A 21,149-nucleotide genomic window follows, 5' to 3' on the forward strand; every position below is an offset into this window, starting at 1 on the left:
TATATATAAACCTAATATTAAATAAAAACACAGCATATTTCGTAAAATGCTTTGTTTTGACCTAAAACAGCAATAGTATAAATCTGTCAAACCAAATAACTCTATCACGTCTATATGTTTAACTCTACTTAACTTTTGTTATTTCAGTAACAAATATGTCTACCACTTCATTAAGTCATAACTCTATCGCTTTTAAGTATGTCTATCCATATGGAAATATCTACCATCACGTATAACTATATCTGTCATATAAATCTATCTCAGTATATATGTCTGCCATAATGACTATATAAATCTACTAGCAGTTGATCCGCGCTACGCGCGGAAGTTTCATGAGGTTGATTTTGTTTTTGTTGTTGTGTTAGTTTGATATTTTGTATGTTTTTTCCATCTTTCCGTGTGGTTATGGTGTTCGTATATTGTTCTTTGTTCTTTTGTTGTTTTTTCTGGGTTTTTTTTTCAAGTTTGTATTTTTTTTTCTATTTTAGGAATCTAAAATTTATTAAAATCATGATGATCCTTTTTTGTATTCATAAAATATAGAATACGAAGTTAGTTAAGTTTTGTATAGTTATTAATTGTTTTATTGGTTTTGTCTTTTGTTCTGGTTTATTTATTTTCTTTTTTTTTTGTCGTTCCATATTTTTTTGGTTTTCTTAGATGTTGTTGTAGGTAATGTTTCTGGTTTTTAAAAAAAAAAATAATTGACCTGTGGTTGTTGTTTTTTTCGAAACGCTTTTGTTTTTGGAGTAATGTGTTCGTGGTTTTTTATGTCAAATGTTTTGCCAGTTCAATTACTTATTCTTTAATTTGTTTATTTTTTCTGTTTGACATTGGACCTTAATTTCTTTAATATGGTTTGTCTTTGATATGGGAATGGCCTTTTCAAAATATGATGTCGTGTGAACGGATAGCGGTAAAGTAATTTTCCCGATCTACAGTATAGTCAGAGTTTTGAAAGTTTTCCCTTCATTGCTAATCCTTCTTCATTCATCCCTTTTAGAGATGCATAATTTATCTCTCTGCCTTCGCATGCGTAAGAGTTAATTTGCTCTTCTCTGCTGGTTTTGTTCCAGTTAAGTGGTTGTTGGTATTCAAATCTGGCCTTCTTTAATTTTGTTTTTTGGGTTTCATTTCAGAATTAATTTGTGAATTTTATTGCCGATTTTTGTTTTGATTTTGTTTCGTTTGGTCTCCAGAGTGTGGGCTTTGATCGGATGTGAATTGTGTGTTGTTAAATTAAATGTTTGTCTCTATGACGGTTTTCCACCAAAAAATTGTGAGGTGTAGTATTATGTTCGCCGGTTTAGAAAGTTAATCAATTAAGGTCTAATGCTAAGATAATCTCGAACTTGAATATTAGCATCTTTTCCTTTAACTAATGGTGTGTGTAGGTCGTAGTTTTTTCCCCAGCTTGGTAATGGTTTCGTATATATTTGTCGAGTAATGTTAATGTTAGCTGTGTTTCCTTTATTCTATGAACGTGTTTGTAAGTTATTCGATTGAATTGTTTTATCATTTTTTTTAAGGATGCTTGTTTTACGAATGAGAATTTTTAAATGCTATACTTGTTGCTGAATCTGAAGACCTCTTTCCATACGTCAATGCTAATATTCATACAGATCGTTTAAGACCTGTTTTAGAGTTTGTTTGTTCGAGCTCTCTTCTCAATTTGTTGATCTTGTATGCATGTTGTGTTTTGTTTTCATGGTAACTGGTCGGCTTATTTATTATTTTCTCCCTATCTTTTCTATTATGGTATACTTTCAGTTACTTTATCTTCTTCTCTTGTTTATATTATTATGGAGGCGTATTCTTTGTTTAGGAAGCAGGAAAACAACAACTTTGTTATGAAGTTTGAAAATTTGTAGAGGATGATAACATTGGTTAGCTTATTGTTTTGCCTCAGCCATGGGAATTGGGGTAATTATAATATATTTTTTATAAACTATTTTTCCTATCATTTATTGAATTTTGACAATTGTATCTAATTTTACATATTTGAACTGGGGCCTTCCAACTTTTAGTTCTCGTAGTGATTTGGTTATAGATCGAAGCCTTATGTTAATAGGCTTGGGCCCAAAATTTGGGTTGTACGGGAGGTTTGTCCGATCGTGGTATTTGTTTTATATAAAAAGTTCGAAGATGGCCCATCTTCGTTTGTGTATTGTCGGCTCTTAACTTGCTAATTGTTTAAGTTGACGTACCATAAAAGTTTCTGTAATATGGGTTGTTTGTTGTTCTTCTTATTAGTTGTAAAGTAACACGGTTATATATTTTTTTATAAAATGACTGGATGTTTATTTAGTTCGATTTAGTTTGACAGAGTAGTCGTATGTTTTAGGTAGATTCTGGAATTTTTTATGAAAACCATTTCCTGTATTTTCAGAGTACATTGTTTTGACATAAAAAATGTTCTACTTAACTCTGTTTTGATATTTTTTTTAAAAAAAATTGATTACATCAGTTTCATATGAATTTCTACAGTTCTGTTTAGAGTCGGTCGTATTTTCATATGGAGAATAGTAACTGAATTTGCTCATATATTTATTTCCCGTGTCCTTTATAAAAGATAATGAAAAGAAAAACAACTTGAAAAGGAGGAGAACTGGAAAACAATGAAAATAGTTCTTCATCGTATGTTATGTTTTTTTTTTTTGTTAATGATGGTTTACAAACTTCCTCATCTGCTTATAGTAGTAGCACTTCTTGCACCTATCCTGTTTGGTCTGTTGTCTCTTATGGATTGGAAGTAGATTGGTTTCTTGATGATATAGATCCCCTGGAGTGATAATTGGATCAAAAGACTTCTCATGTTAAACGGGAGAGTTTGTAAGGCTATTTTGAGAAAACGAAACTCGACGAAGAAAAACAGTCGCAGCTTTCATACTTCCTGCAACAAAGGAGCCTCAAGGAGGTCTTCACCAGCTTCCTGTGTTTCTATCTCACTCTGTTGTGCGGTAGCACTTCTATGGGCTGAAGCAAAAAACTCACCAGCCAAAAAACAATAACATCCACATGAATATATCACGAGATGCACATCCAACGCTTTAACCATAACAGTGTAAAATCTGCATTTTGCACTATAGAAGACCCTTTACACTCACTAAAACACTGTGGAACAAACATTATATATAGTGTGGTGGCATTAGTATCTACTTTTATCCTCAGGTAAATATATTTACAGAACCAGAAAACTGTCAATCAAATTTAAATCCAAGTCAGAAAAATATCAAGACTCTACATGTAAGGCGGCATTGCAGGATCTACAAAAACTCAGATTTAAGTAGAATGAAAAGACATTACCTTCTCAAGAAGAAGGTTGTACTCCACAAGTTCATTATAAGACCGCTGCAACTTGTCATTATTAGCATTGATTTCAACAAGTTCAGCTTCTAGCTCTCCAAGCTTTACCTGAATAAGGAGGAAGAAGAGAAAGTATAAGCAAGAAGAAACGGGAAGCATTAAGTACCAAAATATTGTTATATGGAAGTAGGTGAGGAACAGACCTCTCAAGACATAGGTGAACTAACATCCTCTCCAAGGTTTGTGTCATACCATTTCGATATGCTTTTGTGGAACAAACTTGGCCAATGACATCTAATGTGCGTCAAGAAAACAGGGAAGAAGAGAAAACCATAAGGCTATAAACTAATGTATGGAATAAAATAACAACACCGTAAATCAACATAATGTAGGAAAGTTTAACACGGACGCCCTGTACATCATATAGAGAAGTTGTCGATTTCTTTTTATAAATAAAACAAACTCATGAGCGTTTAATAATGGAAGTTTTTCTTTTAAGAGATGAAGATAATATAGGAGACGGGAAATATTAAAAGAGTTTAAACGTCGGTTCACCTTGAAGATCTGTATTGGTGTTGGCAAGAGAAACCAGATGTTGATAAGTCCGGAACCTGTAAAACTCTTCCAGAACAATACCGAAAGACTCGTTGACCTGATGAAAAGCAGTGGTTGCTATGAAACGTACGGAGAAAGGGGAGTCAGTTAGTTTGAAACGGGTGTTGCTTCTGGTGACTTCAAAATCCGAGAGAATATATATTGCCCCATCACACAACGACTTTTCGTATTTTGAAAGATGGGTGACATTGATGGATCCTTTGGATGACAAAACTATAAAAAAAAGACCTCAAGTTAGATAAAGATATTATAATCGAGTAATTGACAAAAGAGTTGAGATCGATACAACCTTTTGATCTATTAGCAAGAAATCTACTCACATTAGTTGGCCTCCTTTTTTGACGTTGCGAGCAGGCCAGTGACGAAGCAATCTTCCAACGATCTGCTGGTGTAGGCAGCCAGCTTTGAGATCTGCGAATGAAACAACAGTGGATTCCATGTTAGTAAAGATAAAATTTAGAGAGTAAGGAAATTGTGAGAGGCATGAGGTTGGAAGAGAGGGTATTATATAGGGCTGGACCTTGCACCCATTGAAGAAAAGTTGTGCGGCTTCATTTGAATGACAGGGCATTGAAAGACTTGAGTAACGGTTTTAGAGGAAGACGATCCGATGGAGATAGTGAAAGGGTTTGAAGGAATTCATGAAGAAGATGAGGGACGTATGAGATGACAGAAGGGAATCAAGATAGGGGGACGGTTGAGGTCGCACATTAACGGCAGCGGAGTGGAGCTGCCAGGAAAAAAGGGTTTCCTTCGATGAGCAGAATAAACATTTAATACATATCGACTCGAAAAGGGCTTAAAAATCTAATTAAAGAACCAAGTAGGAATTATTTACTGGGTTCTCTCCTAAAATTGGACTTCAAAAAAATGGCATTAGTTAACTAATAGACGTGATGACATGGCTGCACAAGAATAGAGGAAAAGGTAACTTTATATATATAGATTAAACAAATCTGCCACCGGACATTAACTTATTATATCTGTCACCATTGTACTAATATCTCTATCAAAAATTAATAATTCTATCATCATTAGAATATATCTATCGAATATATCTACCGATAACCATAACTCTGTCAACTATATTTATGTCTGCTATCACTAATCTATCTCTACCAATTTAATCTACTTAATTTTCAAACTCTATCCAATAAGTCTGCCAAAATTTATATAACTCTATTAGAAAAAATATGTCTATCGTTAAATAGATTATTTGAGCAGAAATTTTCCCCCCAAAAATTTTAAACAGTTGTAGAACAAACACATATGTGGTATCACTTTTTAATGGCATACTTGTAATTTATTTTTTCCTAACATACCTTCCAAAAGGTTCATATGTCATTAAAATTTTCCAAAAAAAAAATGACATTCTAGTCTTTTTTAAACTTTTCTAAGCTATTAGAGTAAAGTTCCCTTTATATATTATGTAAAATGTTCTTTTTTAAGAACTTTACCTTGGTCCCCTTCCTCTCATGTAGGTCCGCCAGTGATGCGGGGTTACTTGTCTGAGACTCTGAGTCCTATCGGTCCATTTACATTTCATTAGACATGTCCACAAAAATTTAATTCTCAAGTTGTTTATCTAATCTGTTCTTTTATTCTTGGGACAATCTCACTCGTCAAATATGTTTAATGTTTAGATTTAACAAACAAACAAAAAACTTAGTAAATCGTGTTATTATCAAAATTATTATGTAGCTGAGCAAAAAATTGTAATTCCACCATTTAGCTAAAAACGTGGAGGTTTTTTAGATTTATAATACTTACTATGTTAGTCTATCTTTACATATATATAAAATTAGAACCAAACTAATCAATAGTAAAAACAAAACAAAAAAATACAATTTGTCACAACAAGTCATATTACTTGTCCATTCATATATTACAGGTCCACAAAAGTTTTTATTCTCAGTTTCTCACGTTTTAAATCAATTTGCAGTTTTGACGCCAAAAACAAAAACAAAAACAAAAAATCAATTTGTAAAACTATTGAGATGATGAACCAAAGGCATGCATTGATTGATCGTATAGTAACAAAACAAATATCTCTCTATATTACTAAAATATCCCTCTCTCTCTATTTGTAACTTGTAAGGACGACAAGAATCTCTTAGGTTCTGTAGATTTGTCCGAATAATTTTTAGGAGGCCACATGGGATCACTCCCAGTCCCAGAGCAAAACAGAGAGAAGCTTCTTTGGCAGTCTAGCGACGTAGCCGATGGTGGTGACTCCAAGTACCGGTGTTGCTCGTGGAGGGCTCTCTACGAGGCTCCGGCTAAGTTGTACGCAATGGGACATTCTGATCGCCGGAAGCTTTACTTCTCTTTCAAGATGGGGGTTGCTCTCGCACTCTGTTCTTTTCTCATCTTCCTCAAAGAGCCTCTTCAAGATGCTAGTAAATTTGCAATTTGGGCTATCCTCACTGTTGTCCTCATTTTCGAGTATTACGTTGGTATTGATTCCTAATAACTCTGACCCAATTTGGGCTATCCTCTTACGTTGTTATCTTCACTCTTTATGATTGGATCTTTAAGTTTTGTGATATGTTTATTGGAATCTTGAGTTCAAGACACGTGCAACAAATCGTTTAATCCTAAGACTATTTCCTTTTTTTTTTTTTTGGATTCAATTTTTCCATTCTGATTGGTTATATTAAGTTACATTTAACTGTATTATAATCACATTTTCAAATCAACTCTTATACTTTATTTGCTTGTTTGTTACTTAATTGGATTAGACATTTTCGTGTTTTCGAGTGACTTATTAATTCCGCTCTTATTTTTCTGGATTCATTCTTTTTCTATTTTCTCTATTCAGATTTACTTATTGACTTGTATTATGCTGTTTTAATTTCTTCACATGTTCAGATCAGTTCTTATAGTACTTTGAGTAACTTTTACGTTCAATTTTCAGGAGCAACTTTGGTTAAAGGATTCAATAGAGCTTTAGGCACATTGTTAGCCGTGGGACTTGCTCTTGGCGTCGCGCAGCTCTCTCTTTTAGCAGGAGAGTTTGAAGAAGTCATCATCGTAATCTGCATATTCCTTGCAGGTTTGCAACATTGGCCCTTATATATATCGCCACAATTCAATTACACAAAAATGAGGATATACAAGCAAACAAACATATTATTATTTTCCTTTGTCTATATTAGGTTTTGGTGCTAGTTATTTGAAACTCTACGCGGCCATGAAACCATACGAATATGCATTCAGGGTGTTCAAGATAACATATTGTATCGTTCTTGTTTCCGGCAACAACTCAAGAGATTTCTTAAGCACTGCTTATTACAGGATTTTGCTTATATGTGTTGGTGCAACAATTTGTTTCGTTGTTAATGTATTTCTGTTTCCGATATGGGCCGGGGAAGATCTCCATAAACTGGTGGCTAAACACTTCAAGACTGTGGCAAATTCCTTAGAAGGTTAGATAAAACATAATCTATCATGACATGGTTAGCTTTTTCTTTTTTTTAGTGTCCCTTTATTTCAGGTTTTTGTGTGTATCCTTTAGGATGTGTTAATGGCTACTTGGAATGTGTGGAATACGAGAGAATATCCTCGAAAATTCTCACGTACCAAGCTTCGGATGATCCATTATACAGCGGGTACAGATCTGCTGTTCAATCGATAAGCCAAGAAGATTCTCTGGTATGTTTTAATTTTGCAGTAGAGACAACTTACTATATTAAGAATTATGGTGATATATATAGTATTAAAGAAACCTCTGTTTTTTGCAGCTGGATTTTGCCATATGGGAGCCTCCACATGGACCTTACAAAACGTTTAACCACCCATGGAAAAACTATGTCAAACTTAGTGGTGCTGTGAGACATTGCGTTTTCACAGTCATGGCAATGCATGGTTGCATTCTTTCAGAGATACAGGTTCCGATCCTTATTATACTATTTCATAAAACAAGAGTCTTTATGTTTACCATGCATTGCTCCCTTTTGGTAAAGTGAATGATTATTAGAAAGTGTTAAATTTGGGCTTTGTCATTGACTGTCAACTCAAAATCAATTGGAAAGTATTACATTTGATAATTTCTCCAAGTACATGAATTAGTATAAGGTGAATTGATTATTAGAAAGTGAATTGGCCCTAAACCAATATATATATATATATATATATATATATATATATCATTTGATAATTTCTCCTATGGAAAGTATTACACTATCAGAACGTAAATGTATCGGTTCACCTTATATTAAACGCACATGAATTCAGTAACTTGAGAAAGAGAAGTCCAGTAGTAGTTCCATCTGTTTTGTTATAGGTGTTGTTTTGGTTCTTTATAGATTTAAAAAACTTCTAAGAAAATCTTTTACACCTTAGTTGAATGATACATGACACTGACATATCCAGTTGTGTGATATGGCAGGCAGCTCCAGAGAAAAGACATGCTTTTAGTAACGAGCTTCGGAGAGTTGGTAACGAAGGAGCAAAAGTGTTACGTTTGTTTGGAGAAAAAGTTGAGAAAATGGAGAAGCTAAACCTAAGCCTCGGAGAGATTCTTAAAGACGTTCAACATGCAGCAGAGGCACTACAAATGAAGATAGACAGTAAGTCATATCTTCTTGTCAACTCAGAAAGCTGGGCAGCTATTAAAGAGCAAGCTGAAGCCGAAGAAGCTCGAGAGAAAGACCAAGAAGCCAAAGACGACGAAACCAAAGTGATCACCTCCTTAAGCCAGATTTGGGATAATAACAACAACAACAATCATCAGAGTAATGACCAATCTCGGAATTGGATGTCAACAGAGAATATGATGTTCAAGAACCGGGAGGTGTGGCCAAGCGCGTCCTTCATTGGTGGTACTGTTGTGAATGAGATCGAATGTAAAGTATACGAAAGTGCGAGTTCGTTGTCTTTGGCTACGTTTTCTTCTCTTCTGATCGAGTTTGTTGCAAGGCTGCAGAATGTTGTCAACGCCTTTGAGGAGCTTAGCACAAAAGCTGGTTTCAAAGATCCTGTCGATCAGATTCCTAAGGTTTGAATGTGTAGAAGATGTGATTCGGGCATGGCGCCACTTTAATATTGTGAATATATGTTGTAAGTGATTTGAAAGCATCATAAAACAATTATAAGTTACGTTATATTTTGTTTTATGTTTTTCTGGTTAAATCGTCATTTACATCTTTTGGAGGACTGTCTTTAGTTATATCAATTACTGAATAAAAAAAAAATTCTATGAGTTTTTTGAAAAATGCATTGCCTTAATTAGTTTTTTTTTTCCTTTTCTTTCTTTTGAAAATAGATTAAAACGATAAACTAAAATTCACACCAAATTTTAATTACCATTCAAAATGTTCAAAACGCTAATATCTACATCAAATTTTCAAAAAAAAAAAAACATAAACCATTTCAAATACTAGAAACATTCATGGCCTATTTTTATGAAACAAAATGATTCGGTTAGAAACTTATGCAATTTAGGTTTAAATAACTAAAAGGCAGTGAAAAAGAAAAGAACAAAAAAAAAAGCAATTAAACGAGGCGTCCCTACGTGCTTCCTTGCAGTTTCTGACGGTTAGTTCATGAAAAGGTACCTCAAATACATATTTAAAACATCGAAAAGAGAATCACAAGTAAATAAACATCGTTTCTTCATAGCACAAACAGATCATACGTACCATGAAGAATTCCTCCAACGGCGACCAACCCATCCAAAGCCGTGTCAAGGCCAAGGCTTGGTCGACTGATTTGTGCGAATGTTGGATAAACATAAACTCATGTTGCTTGACTTGTTGGTGTCCATGTGTTGCCTTTGGACGCATCGCAGAGGTTGTAGACAGAGGATCCACGTCTTGTGGTGTGAGCGGAGCATTGTACATGATCATATTCATGCTGACCGGGTTCGGAGGAAGCAGTCTCTACTCTTGCTTTTACCGAACAAAACTAAGAGCCCAGTACAATCTCAAGGAGAGACCTTGTTGTGACTGTTGTGTCCACTTTTGCTGCGAGCCATGCGCTCTTTGTCAAGAGTATAGGCAACTTCAAAACAACAAAGCCTTCGACTTGTCCATCGGGTGGCATGGGAATATGGAACGACAAGCACGACTTGCGGCTGCATCTGCATTTGCGCCTTCCGCTCCTCCATCGCTTCAAGAGCCCATGTCTAGATTGAATTAGATTTGTTTATCTATATATCAACAACAAGTTACATATCTACGAGACACTATGCATGTCTATTAAAGTTGTTTGGATCCCGTGACGTTATTTGTATCGCATTTGGTGTGTTGAATATTTTGCTGATTAATAATTAATATTCTCTGCGTGTCTGTCCTTGTGGTGTGTAGCTTTCTCGTTATTCTGTTCTACGGAATCTTTCGAAAGGACAAATTAAAGTAACCAATATGGGAATTTAATATTTTCTCTAAAATGTATATTTAAGTACACTAGGCGAATATTAACAATCTCAACAACGTTGAAAATACATATGTATGGAAAAAAAAACATTGCAAACTTGTAAATCCAGTTAGGACGAACTCCAACAAATTAGACAAAAATCAAATTAAAATTGATTGCTAACATGTAGAAAGTGGAATTGTTGATTATACAACTTTACTGTTTTAAATCGTGCAATGTTGATATATGGAGCAGACCGGAAGGAAGTGTACACTATTATTATGTTTGAGACCTTTATACATATATAACAAAAACAATCAAACTCAACAAACATGAAAATGGGTTTGTCCCACTTTTGTCAACACTGTCATCCTCTTATGATGCATTATATATCCCACGATTCCCACCTAAGCTCCCTTCTACTTGCCCACTCTTTGATTGGCTTAACACAGAAATTACCAATCAACCTTTCACTACTCAAACTTCAACCAACTTTTCATAGTAATTTTAACAAAGAAAAATTAAGTTATTCAGCATGCATTTATTGTTATTTTAAAATGAATGTAAAACTTATTCACAAAAATTGTATGTAACCCCATTTATTGTCACATTACGATTTTTCACCAAACTTTGCTTTTTAAATCCTCATTCCTGTTTACAACATTATCATATACCCATATGATTTTAGCTACCGAAAAATCCTGCATTTATATTAAACTTTCAAAGAGCAATTACCAAACAGATCTCTAATATTTATTAATGATGCTATCATGCTAACTTAACTGTACATTAAACAACTAAACTGTTACTATACACACAACATATTGTAATGTTTTATAAAAAGAAAATCATGCTAAAATGTTGCCTTTACGTAGATAATATATTAATGATAAAAAGAAAATGAAAAGATTGGTGCATGAACAATGTCGAACAAAAGTGGGCAATGCATCTTTTTGGTAAGTGCATTTTGACAAAACCCTTCACAACCAATCCCATACTTCGTCTGACTCTATGCCGTTGAAAAATGGGAGACTATCACCCACCACCACAATCTTTTCATGTCCACGTGCCACTTTCAACTTTCCAATATATATTATTTATCATACGATTTGGTGAATGGAAAGCTATAAGAGAAACTAATAATAATATCACTACAGTCCATCGACTAGCTCACAACGAAATAGTCACGTTGAGTTTTGCCTCCCACGCTCATTGGATAAGAACAACCCTTTTCTAAGTCTTATTCACACGTTTATGTTGTATCAGCAGTGACGACAATTTCTTTAAAATAAAGTTTTAGAGAAATTAATACATTCTAAAAAAAAAGGAAAAAATTAAACAGAGATAGTTGTGACTTAGAGTTAGATCGTATAGAAGTATTAATCGTCAAATTGTTATATTGAAGAAAATCACGTGGTACCTTCTGGTCCTAGAGATTTCAACTACATAATAAATAACAAAGAGAGTAATAGCCAACAAATTTAGTTTGGTTTCAATTATTGATAGTGTTTTGATGATAAAGTATAGTTGAAAATGTTTTCGACCTTACCCCGTCTCCATCACCCTCCATTATACAACCTCCTCCTATATAAGAAGTCTCCAACTACATCAATCTCCCAAACTCTACTAAGAAAGCTTTCTTTGTGTCACGAAACTTGCACAAATCATACATAAAATTCAGAAACATGGGAGCCACCACATTGACCCATGTGACCACCATTAACCCTAATAACACAAACATTCATGGACCGGTCGTAGACGAAGTGGAAGGCCTTATAAGAGTTTACAAAGACGGCCACGTGGAACGTTCTCAAGTCGTGCCGTGTGTGGGTACTTCACTACCCCTCGAGCTCGGCGTCGCTTGCTCCGATATTGTCATAGACAAGTTGACCAACGTATGGGCACGTCTCTATGTCCCGATGATGACAACGACGACGGTCTCTAAGTTACCGTTGATTGTCTACTTCCACGGTGGAGGATTCTGCATCGGCTCAGCTTCATGGTCGTGTTACCACGAGTTCTTGGCTAGATTGTCCGCTCGCTCGCGGTGCTTGATCATGTCTGTAAATTACCGTCTAGCCCCTGAGAACCCTCTTCCGGCAGCTTACGAAGACGGGGTCAATGCCATTATTTGGCTCAACAAAGCAAGAAACGATACCTTGTGGGCCAAGCTATGTGACTTTGGCAGGATCTTCTTGGCCGGAGACAGCGCCGGAGGCAACATCGCGCACCATGTCGCAGCAAGATTAGCATCCACCGAGCTAAAGCCACTGGAGATAGAAGGAACCATCCTGATCCAGCCTTTCTTCGGCGGGGAGGCGCGTACTGAGAGCGAGAAGCGCGTGGGGAACAACAAAAGATCGGTTCTGACACTGTCGTCTTCTGACGCGTGGTGGAGGCTGTCTTTGCCACGTGGTGCAAACAGAGAGCATCCGTATTGTAAACCGGTGAAAACCAAGTCGTCGACGGTGATGATGAGGACGCTGGTGTGCGTGGCGGAGATGGATCTGCTGATGGACAGAAACATGGAGATGTGCGATGGTAGTAATGAGGAAGTGATCAAGCGCGTGGTGTATAAAGGCGTTGGTCACGCGTTTCATGTTCTCGGTAAGTCTCATCAGCTTGCGCACACCACAACTCTGGAGATGTTGTGCCACATCGACGCTTTTATCAACCACTACGAGCCCTTTAATTAGTTCTGTCTGATCGTCAAAAAAAAAAAAAATAGTTCTGTCTATGGTATAGTCTTTTTTTTCTTTTTCATAGTGGCTCTCTCTTATATATTTGTATCATACGTACTATTTTTGTGTTGTATATCATATAGTGAATATAGTCTTTAGTGATTCCTAGAAGATGTAAGTTGTGTTGATTCAATCAAGGTTCATTGTTACATATCATCATATCACTATAAAATTGGTTTACGAATAATTTTTGTAGTATAAATTATTTTAAAAATTTGTTTTAATTAACTTTCAATAGATCACCTTCAACAAATACGATATTCAGAAAAAAAAAAAAAAAAAAAAAAAAAAAAAAAAAAGAAGAAGAAGAAGAAGAAAAAGAAGATAAACAGACTTCTCAATAGAGCAGCGTGCATGCTGTTGGATGGGCCATATCCCATATAGGTGCATGGCTTGGATTGATGAATCTGGACAACACTTTGTAGGTTCAAGCACAAAAAAATAATATTAAGATATGAAATTCAAAGGCTTTTTTTTGTTAAAAGGTTGAGATTTGAGATTAAAGATGTAAGAATATAACTACTAATAACTTAAATAATGTCTTGGAATGAATCAGACACTTCTAGTGGCGGACAAATTGTAGACAAAAAGACTAGTTCGTGGTTGGTTTTGAAGGCAACCTCAATTTCTTGTTCTTTCTCCATTTTAACCTATGTTTTTTATTTTATTTCTTAGAGTACAAAATCAGCATTATTATCATTCGTGACTTTTGGAACACCAGCATTATCAATGTAAGACACTAACGTTGACCATATCTTTTTCTGCCACTTTTTTTTCTCTTTGGATATAATGGCAAAGTTGAAAACATGTTGTGGACTATATATATAGACCATTTTGTTTAGGTGTTATGGGTTAGGATTTATGATTAAGAATTTAGTGTTTACGTTTTAGGACTTGATTAGTTTAACATTTTACAGCTTACTTAGATTTAAGAATTTAGGGTCCAGCCTTTATATAATGGGTTTTATGAAAAAAACCCTCCAAATAATTTTTTTTTACAACTTTACCCTCCAACTCAGGAAAATGCAGGTCAATACCACCAAATCAAAAGTCACCCGCAATATAACACCCTCGAACGTGTATAGATTTTGTAAACTGTGTATGTCTGTATATGAGTCTTAAAACTACGTCGTTTCTATATTTTAAAATTAAAGAAATGGGTTGCAACTGAGATTCGAACCGTAGACCTTCATAACAAATTAAAACATGAACAACCACTAAGCTGCAACAACATTCCAGAAGAAGCGGACCAAAGAACATATAAAACCTCTGATGACGGAGATTTCGTTGCTCAAACCCCTTTTCCGTCCGAGCACGGTAGCTTTGGCTACGATAATTTCTCCAAATGTCAGCCACCGGTGGATTCTCCTCTTTTAATGGTGACGGAGCTTATGGATCTGAGAATCCTGCTCTTCCTCACCTAACCAAGAGTTTTCCTCTGTTTCGAGTTTCCTCACGCGAATGATGCTAACGGAATTGGCGGTGGCAGCAGGGACGATCTTTGCTTCCGATGGTGTGGTTTCTCCAGATCCAAATGAGATGAGGGAGGAGGGGTTTCAACGCCGTGACAGCGCCGATTCGTGTTCCAATTCAGCTAGTTTACGCAGGGGCGATGAGATATATATATGTTGGTCTGGTAGCTAAATAAAAGTTGACGCAACATAGTGGTTGTTAGTGTATGGGCCAGTCGTGGGGGTCTTGGGTTTGGATCTCAGTTGCAACCCTTTTCCTTATTTTTAAAATATAGAAACGACGTAGTTTTAAGACTCATATACAGACATACACAGTTTACAAAATCTATACACGTTCGAGGGTTATATTGCGGGTGACTTTTGATTTGGTGTTATTGATCTGCATTTTCCTGAGTTGAAGGGTAAAGTTGCAAAAAAAAATTATTTGAAGGGTTTTTTTGCACAAAACCCTTATATAATTGACTAAATGTTTATAAAATTTAGAGTGTCTTCACAACTAATTTATTTTTGTATGCCACAGTTTTACTTATATTAGATATTGTAAGAAGTTCTAATAAAGATGCATCAAGGTTGACTTATATTCTGTTTCTCTAGAAAATGATTAGAAAAAGTCGAATGCAGTAAACCATAATTTGATGAACGCCTTGAACAAGTGAAGGTTCTCTTTCATTTCTCAAATTTACTAAGGTGTTTGGGCATAAACCACTATCCTGGACTAGAAGCAAAAGCGAAGTGTCTCACTCACCACTAAGTACCATATCTTTACCTTTCTTTCCTTTTTATACTTCCCTAATTCTAAGCTACTTCTAACCTTTTCTAGAAGCAAATACTTTTTCTAGCTCGTAGAAGCAAATTAATTGATGTGGTCAACTTGCTTAAGAGATTTTTAACTTCTCTCTGGTCAACTGGTCAACTAAATACATTTACAAATTATAATGTGGATAATCTTCTTTTTTGGGTCTAATATGGTCAAACTATTTATGTAACAACAGGTTTCTATTTTTGTATTATTACAACAACTAGTTTACATATTACACTGTAAAGTTATTACTACATTTAGATAAATCGTTATCAACCATTTGATATCTCATCTTCGTCTATAAGTTTTTTCACCAACAATTTTGACGTTTCTCTTCTCTAGCTAATCTTGTGTTGAAGGTCTTTTTTGGTGCGTATGTCCAGCTCCAATCGAAAACAAGTATAAATTTTTTTTTCTTCCATATTTCTCTCTCACAAGTCTTGAGAAAAAATTATTATTTTCTTCTGCTCAAAAAAAAGTTCTAACAATTAACGTCGAGAAAATCAGTTGAATTTGGTATAATTGTTATTAATAAAACTGAAAATGTATGGGAATGGGCCGGTGTTTAAGGCGGAGGGGACGTCGTTCCGGGATCAACCGTACGCCGAACAGCTTCCTCAGGGACTATGGACCACCGGTCTTTGCGATTGTCACGAAGATGCTCACATTTGTACGTTTATATATATATATACCAAAACGTATCTCTTCATGTTTGATTGATCTTTCTATCTTCTTTGTTGTCTCAAATCAAATGGGTTTGTTTCTTGTTTTAGGTGTTCAGACAGCTATAATGCCATGCATCTCCTTCGCTCAAAACGTCGAGATCGTAAACAGAGGAACCATACGTAAGAATTTACAATATTTTAGATAATAACATCAAAATTGTGTAAACAAAACAAAATCTAAAAAAGTTGGATTTGGGGGGACATGCAGCTTGTATGAACGCAGGTTTGATTCATCTAGCGTTAGGCTTTGTGGGTTGTTGTTGGCTTTATGCGTTCCCAAGCCGGACCACCCTTAGGGAACATTTCGCATTGCCTGAGGAACCATGCCGTGACTTTTGGGTCCATATCTTTTGCACCCCTTGCGCTATTTGTCAAGAATCTAGAGAGCTCAAGAACCGCGGCGCTGACCCTTCCATCGGTATTCTTCTAAATCCTTTAACGACATCTTTAAAAAAAAAAAAAAAAAAAAAATCAAAGACCAGATGCATATATTGTAAACAAGGTTGTTTTTTTGGTTGAATAAATTTAACATTCATTCAAAAAAAAAAAACCAACATAAACTACAAAAAAAAAAAACAAAAAAACAAAAGATTAAGGTTCCACAAGATTAACAGAATATGTAATCTTGTTTTTGGTGATATTCAGGTTGGGTTTCGAATGTAGAGAAATGGAGCCGAGAAAAAGTGACTCCTCCCATAGTAGTACCTGGCATGATGCGCTAGCTGATATACTTGTAATACGATGTAGCCATTATCTCTTACGGTTTTTAACTTTTATGTAGATAATGTAAGCTTCTTGTATATCTCAGATTAGTTAGGGGGAAAGTAAATAACAAAAAAAACGTTGATTGATTCTGAATGGTAACGTTCACTACCGACTAAAATAAACAGATGATCTAAGACGCTAAAGAGGAGAGAGCTTTTTGGTCTTTTCATTAAAATATGTGAATTGTGAAAATCTTAAGACCAGAACTATGCTTTCCTTCGGTGATGACTCATATAACAAAGCTTCTCTAGTCTCTTGGTCGGGCTAACCAAAGAGAGCTAAGTGCTCTAAGCCGAGAAATATAGTCGTGGATGACCAAAAAAGCGCGAGCAGCTTGTCGTGTGGTGAGAATTCTGTGTAGCTGTTGCAGAGTTTGTTGCCTTAATAGATCTGCCTGCAAAAACGTAAAAACCTTTTTCAGGTTCTTGATTTGTAATAACAATTATTGTGGTTGTCTAGAGAAAGAGAGAGGCTTTGTCTTTTTTTTACCTGGCGAAGGAAGTTTTCGAGAGTGCCAAGTTTCCCCATAGCCATAGCCATATGACCCATATAGTCAGCAACATTTGCTGAAGAGTTTGGACCCATTGAAGCAGAGGAAAGTGTCTCAAGAAGCGATTGTTGCAACGCTTCCATGCCTTGTGACAATGCATCTTCTGCTTGCTGAGACGACTGTTGAAGGTTGCAGATGCCTATCAACTGCTGATCAGTCAACGGATCCACATGGTTCCCCAATATCTAACACAACATAGTTACCAAACTATGAAAAAAAAATGAACAAAACCAATGATTGTGAGAATAAAATGTTTTGAACCTTTTCTTTTTTTTTACCTTAAGTAACTCAGATGATCTAAATCCACCTAACCACATGAAAAATCTCTCAGCAGGCGTCTTCCACATGCCTGAGAGCATATGAAAGACGTCAACTTTAGTGCCAATTCCCTTTAGCCTGAATATTTCATTGTAGTGACTCATCACAGCATCTACTAGCATGCGTAGCTCGTTGTCACCTAACTGAGAATTCACACCCGATCTTAAGTCGTTGATCAGCCTTTGATGTTCTTCTTTCCAACGTGTATATTCCAATTCAAATGAAAAGGCACCTGCAAAAATCAGAAAAACCAAAAATTCATCCTTAGTAAGACGATCACTTCCATGTCACCAAAAGAGCCAAGATGTGTTTTATGTGGGATTCTGATAAGTCTTACCATTTCCAGCTGGCAAGTGTGTGTGATTCGCTGTAACTCCGCTTTCAACCACACTTCCCTGAACACAAGAGAAGACCATTAATACAAATCAATAGAACTTGAAGCTTACAGAACACATTTAAAGAAGTTAACAGTGTTGAATTAGTCAGTTTCAGACCTGTTGGCGAGCTCGTTTGAGCTCTTCCTCCAGCTGCGCTAGCCTGACTCGACTATTCTCAAGTTGCTGAACATATGCCTATTAACAGACAATGCAATCCAAAATATGAAATAAATACAAAGATGGTGGAAGATGAAAAACACAGTTCAATGATTCAGATACACTATACCTTTTTTCTCAATCGACTTTTCCTAGCAGCCTCACGGTTCTGAGCCAGTCTTCTAAGTGTCTGCCAAGAACTCAATACATCAATGCTCATTCCACCCAAAAACAGATCCAAAACTAAAGTGATTCAATAAGAAAATCTACCCTTTGTTCACTAGATTTCACCTTGGATTGATCTGAACAATTTGTAGCCAAAACCACCCCTTGATGAACCCCATTTAACTATATAACACAAACAAACAATATGCATCATTGTAACTGAAAGCCATGGGCCAGTAGTAGAAAAAGCATTATAACTTTACAAGGAATTCCATTTTTTAAAAGCCATGGGCCACTGAATTCCATATTATATATCAACAAAAAGCAAGAAACTTTACAAGCAACTACAGTTTTATAAGCAATGTGGGTCAGTTAAAGTTCATATCATCATAAACATAAAAAGGAAGAAACTTTACATGAAGTTTGTAAGTTCAACAAACCAAATCATCCATGGTGTGTCACATTAGACCAAAAAGAACCAAAAAAAAACAGACAAGCTCTTATTGAAACAGACATAATCTGAGCAAACAATATAGATCGAATTCCAAGGTGACATATCAATGAGGAAAAACTTTATAAAAACCAAAAGGGACAAAACAAAACACCAAAGTGAAGAAACAAACAGAAATGAAAAGAAAAAACAGAATCTTTTAATCTTATTTTTAGCGGATGGTTTAAACGAAGAAGACAAAGGAACAAAACCTGAGTCTTGTCATCAGTATCAATATCTGTGGAAGTGTCAGTATGTTGACTGTTATCAGCCATAGCTGAAACCGAATCACACCAGTTCTCTAAACTGCCGTTCACTTCTCCTCCTCCCCCTCCTCCTACTCCTCCTGCTACCAACCTTGTCCCTTTCTGATATACTAACTGCCCTGTATCCAAACACTCACCTTCTACTTCAAGTCTCTTCCTCAAGCCACCACAATCCATACCCTAAAACAGAGTATACATACATAGTATGAGGAAAGAAAAAAGAACTTCTTTTTTGCTTATTATAAAAATTTTGAGTTTGGTGAAATGGAATCAAACTCTTACCGTATCAAACGTCGTGTAGTGTAAGTTGGCTGAAGAAGCAATAGTGACATCTGCAAAAAAAAGAAAAAAATGAAACAACCAAACTTGAGATTCCTCCAACAAAGCTTAAACCTTTTTTGTGTACGTGTATGTAAAAGTAAGATGAGAAAGAAAGAAGCTGACTTGGACTTAAATCGAGAGGTTCATCATGATGAAACCCATTGACTGGTTGATGAAACTCTTCAAGACAAGTATCTCCTCTGTTTTAAAAACAGAGAAACAAAAAAAATATTATTTTATTTGTCTAAGCTTTTGAAAACTTGGGAGATGTTTGTTTATACCTGAAGAAGTAAGAGGATTGAGAGTAGAAATCAGGGTTGAAAGGAACGGTCTTGAAGCTGCTCTGCATTGTTTAAAGAAGAAGAAGAAGAAGACAAAGACACAACACCACACCAACAAAATCAGAGAAAAAGAAAAGAAGTGAGCTTTCTTCTAGAGTTGGGTTTTCAGAAAGTTAAAAGAGAGGGAGAAATGAAAAAAATTCATTAAAGAGGTGAAAAGATGGCGAATCAGTACGGCTTTATGAGGAGAGGAGGGTTCATCATTATTATAAATAATATACGAATTATATATATAGACACAAAGACAGAGACAGAGAGAGAGAGAGAAGAATCAGAGAAGAGATTTTGAGATTTTAATTTGATGATATATAAATTAAATGAATTGCGTCTGAGAGGGTGGGATTTTAGTTTCCCAATAACCAACACACACACCCACGTACCACCTCTTTTTTTAATTTCTTTCTATTGTTATTACTTATTACTACACTCTTTTTTTTTCTCTTTTGGTAATGTATAACATTTGCTGTCTAGTGTCATTTGGTTTTGAAACATTCGTGAACATTTCCATAATCGTAACTCTTTTCAGCTTTGATTATGCGCTAATGAAGGGGGATTTCTAGTTTCCCAATCACCAACATACACAAAGAAAATCTATAGTTATTATTACTGTTTTCTTCTTTTGGTATGTTACATTTACTACTAATTTGCTGTCTTTTGTGTGTCATATAGTTTTGAAACACTCTTGAACATTTCCATAATCATAACTCTTACAGCTTTGATTATGCACTAATGAAGGGGGATTATAGTTTCCCAATCACCAACACACAAGACACAACTACGGTTTTTTTCAGTATTTTTAAAAAATCTTTTGTTATTATGACTCTTTTTTTCTCTTTTGGTATGTGTATTTACTAATTTGATATTTTTGTGTTGTGTAGTTTTGAAACATTCGTGAGTATTTTCATAACTATAATAACTCTTTCATCTTTCATTATGCGCTAATGAAGGGGGATTCTAGTTTACCAGTAACCAGCACACACAGCTACGGTACCACCTCTTTCCAGTATTTTTAAGGGTGTATTTTACTGATTTACAAACATTTTAAATCATAAAGATCCTTTGTTATTATTACTCTTTTCTCTTTTGGTATGTGTATTTACTAATTTGCTGTCATGTAGTTTTGAAACAGTCATGAGTTATGCGTTAATGATCAAGGAGATGTGAGATATTCTCACTGATATATGCAGTTGGACTGACTTCAGATTATATTTCCACATTAGTGCGATGAGAATGTGAATTGGTTAAATTATTATCACATAGAGAAGTACTAGTTGTTTCTTGACTTATTATAAAACTTCATAAGTTGAGAGTTCTTTATTTTTAAGACTCTGTAAAAAAAAATTCTTATATCTATATCAAACCATTATAATACAAAAGTTTGAAGA

At 35.3% G+C, this 21,149-nt stretch overlaps 4 protein-coding genes and 1 pseudogene across 5 annotated transcripts; 4 read left to right on the forward strand and 1 right to left on the reverse strand.

Moving 5' to 3' along the window:
- Nucleotides 1-5,906: 5,906 nt before the first annotated feature.
- On the forward strand, nt 5,907-9,068 carry LOC104787909 (aluminum-activated malate transporter 5). Its single transcript, XM_010513567.3, has 6 exons — nt 5,907-6,377; nt 6,839-6,976; nt 7,080-7,349; nt 7,439-7,575; nt 7,665-7,811; nt 8,312-9,068. The coding sequence occupies exons 1-6, from the start codon at nt 6,077-6,079 to the stop codon at nt 8,924-8,926; spliced, it is 1,608 nt and encodes a 535-aa protein (XP_010511869.2). The 5' UTR covers nt 5,907-6,076; the 3' UTR covers nt 8,927-9,068.
- A 466-nt stretch (nt 9,069-9,534) lies between these two features.
- LOC104787910 (protein PLANT CADMIUM RESISTANCE 11 pseudogene) lies at nt 9,535-10,212 on the forward strand (annotated as a pseudogene).
- Nucleotides 10,213-11,750: 1,538 nt separating this feature from the next.
- Nucleotides 11,751-13,206, forward strand: LOC104787911 (putative carboxylesterase 6). The gene has a single exon (XM_010513569.3). It carries the CDS (start codon nt 11,964-11,966, stop codon nt 12,972-12,974), a length of 1,011 nt encoding a protein of 336 aa, XP_010511871.1. The 5' UTR covers nt 11,751-11,963; the 3' UTR covers nt 12,975-13,206.
- A 2,500-nt stretch (nt 13,207-15,706) lies between these two features.
- On the forward strand, nt 15,707-16,996 carry LOC104787912 (protein PLANT CADMIUM RESISTANCE 12). The gene is made up of 4 exons (XM_010513570.2): nt 15,707-15,960; nt 16,064-16,135; nt 16,224-16,433; nt 16,661-16,996. Exons 1-4 carry the CDS (start codon nt 15,834-15,836, stop codon nt 16,735-16,737), a joined length of 486 nt encoding a protein of 161 aa, XP_010511872.1. The 5' UTR covers nt 15,707-15,833; the 3' UTR covers nt 16,738-16,996.
- LOC104787913 (transcription factor PERIANTHIA-like) lies at nt 16,845-20,088 on the reverse strand. Of its 2 annotated transcripts, none has more exons than XM_010513572.3 (11): nt 19,705-20,088; nt 19,547-19,623; nt 19,385-19,434; nt 19,049-19,282; nt 18,473-18,529; nt 18,312-18,371; nt 18,143-18,220; nt 17,986-18,043; nt 17,609-17,880; nt 17,270-17,515; nt 16,845-17,174 (listed from the first exon to the last, which is right to left on the reverse strand). In XM_010513572.3, exons 1-11 carry the CDS (start codon nt 19,770-19,772, stop codon nt 17,028-17,030), a joined length of 1,347 nt encoding a protein of 448 aa, XP_010511874.1. In that variant the 5' UTR covers nt 19,773-20,088; the 3' UTR covers nt 16,845-17,027. The 2 variants fall into 2 exon arrangements, with proteins under 2 accessions (XP_010511874.1, XP_010511873.1); XM_010513571.3 differs by having other exon boundaries at nt 18,452-18,529; nt 19,705-20,070.
- Nucleotides 20,089-21,149: the final 1,061 nt, after the last annotated feature.

The sequence above is a fragment of the Camelina sativa genome, chromosome 5 (assembly GCF_030686135.1).
Source record: "Camelina sativa cultivar CO46 ecotype springtype chromosome 5, ASM3068613v1".
NCBI lineage: Eukaryota > Viridiplantae > Streptophyta > Magnoliopsida > Brassicales > Brassicaceae > Camelina > Camelina sativa.

Excerpts from the sequence above, each read along its gene's own strand:
- LOC104787911 (XM_010513569.3), top strand. The coding sequence starts at position 11,964 with ATGGGAGCCACCACATTGACCCATGTGACCACCATTAACCCTAATAAC.
- LOC104787912 (XM_010513570.2), top strand. The coding sequence starts at position 15,834 with ATGTATGGGAATGGGCCGGTGTTTAAGGCGGAGGGGACGTCGTTCCGG. Across the intron at positions 15,961-16,063 it reads TCACGAAGATGCTCACATTT|GTGTTCAGACAGCTATAATG; the intron begins GTACGTTTATAT and ends TTCTTGTTTTAG. Across the intron at positions 16,434-16,660 it reads CGGCGCTGACCCTTCCATCG|GTTGGGTTTCGAATGTAGAG; the intron begins GTATTCTTCTAA and ends GGTGATATTCAG.
- LOC104787909 (XM_010513567.3), top strand. The coding sequence starts at position 6,077 with ATGGGATCACTCCCAGTCCCAGAGCAAAACAGAGAGAAGCTTCTTTGG. Across the intron at positions 6,977-7,079 it reads AATCTGCATATTCCTTGCAG|GTTTTGGTGCTAGTTATTTG; the intron begins GTTTGCAACATT and ends TGTCTATATTAG. Across the intron at positions 7,812-8,311 it reads GCATTCTTTCAGAGATACAG|GCAGCTCCAGAGAAAAGACA; the intron begins GTTCCGATCCTT and ends GTGATATGGCAG.
- LOC104787913 (XM_010513571.3), bottom strand. The coding sequence starts at position 19,772 with ATGCAGAGCAGCTTCAAGACCGTTCCTTTCAACCCTGATTTCTACTCT. Across the intron at positions 18,221-18,311 it reads AAAGTCGATTGAGAAAAAAG|GCATATGTTCAGCAACTTGA; the intron begins GTATAGTGTATC and ends GTCTGTTAATAG. Across the intron at positions 18,044-18,142 it reads TCAAACGAGCTCGCCAACAG|GGAAGTGTGGTTGAAAGCGG; the intron begins GTCTGAAACTGA and ends TCTTGTGTTCAG.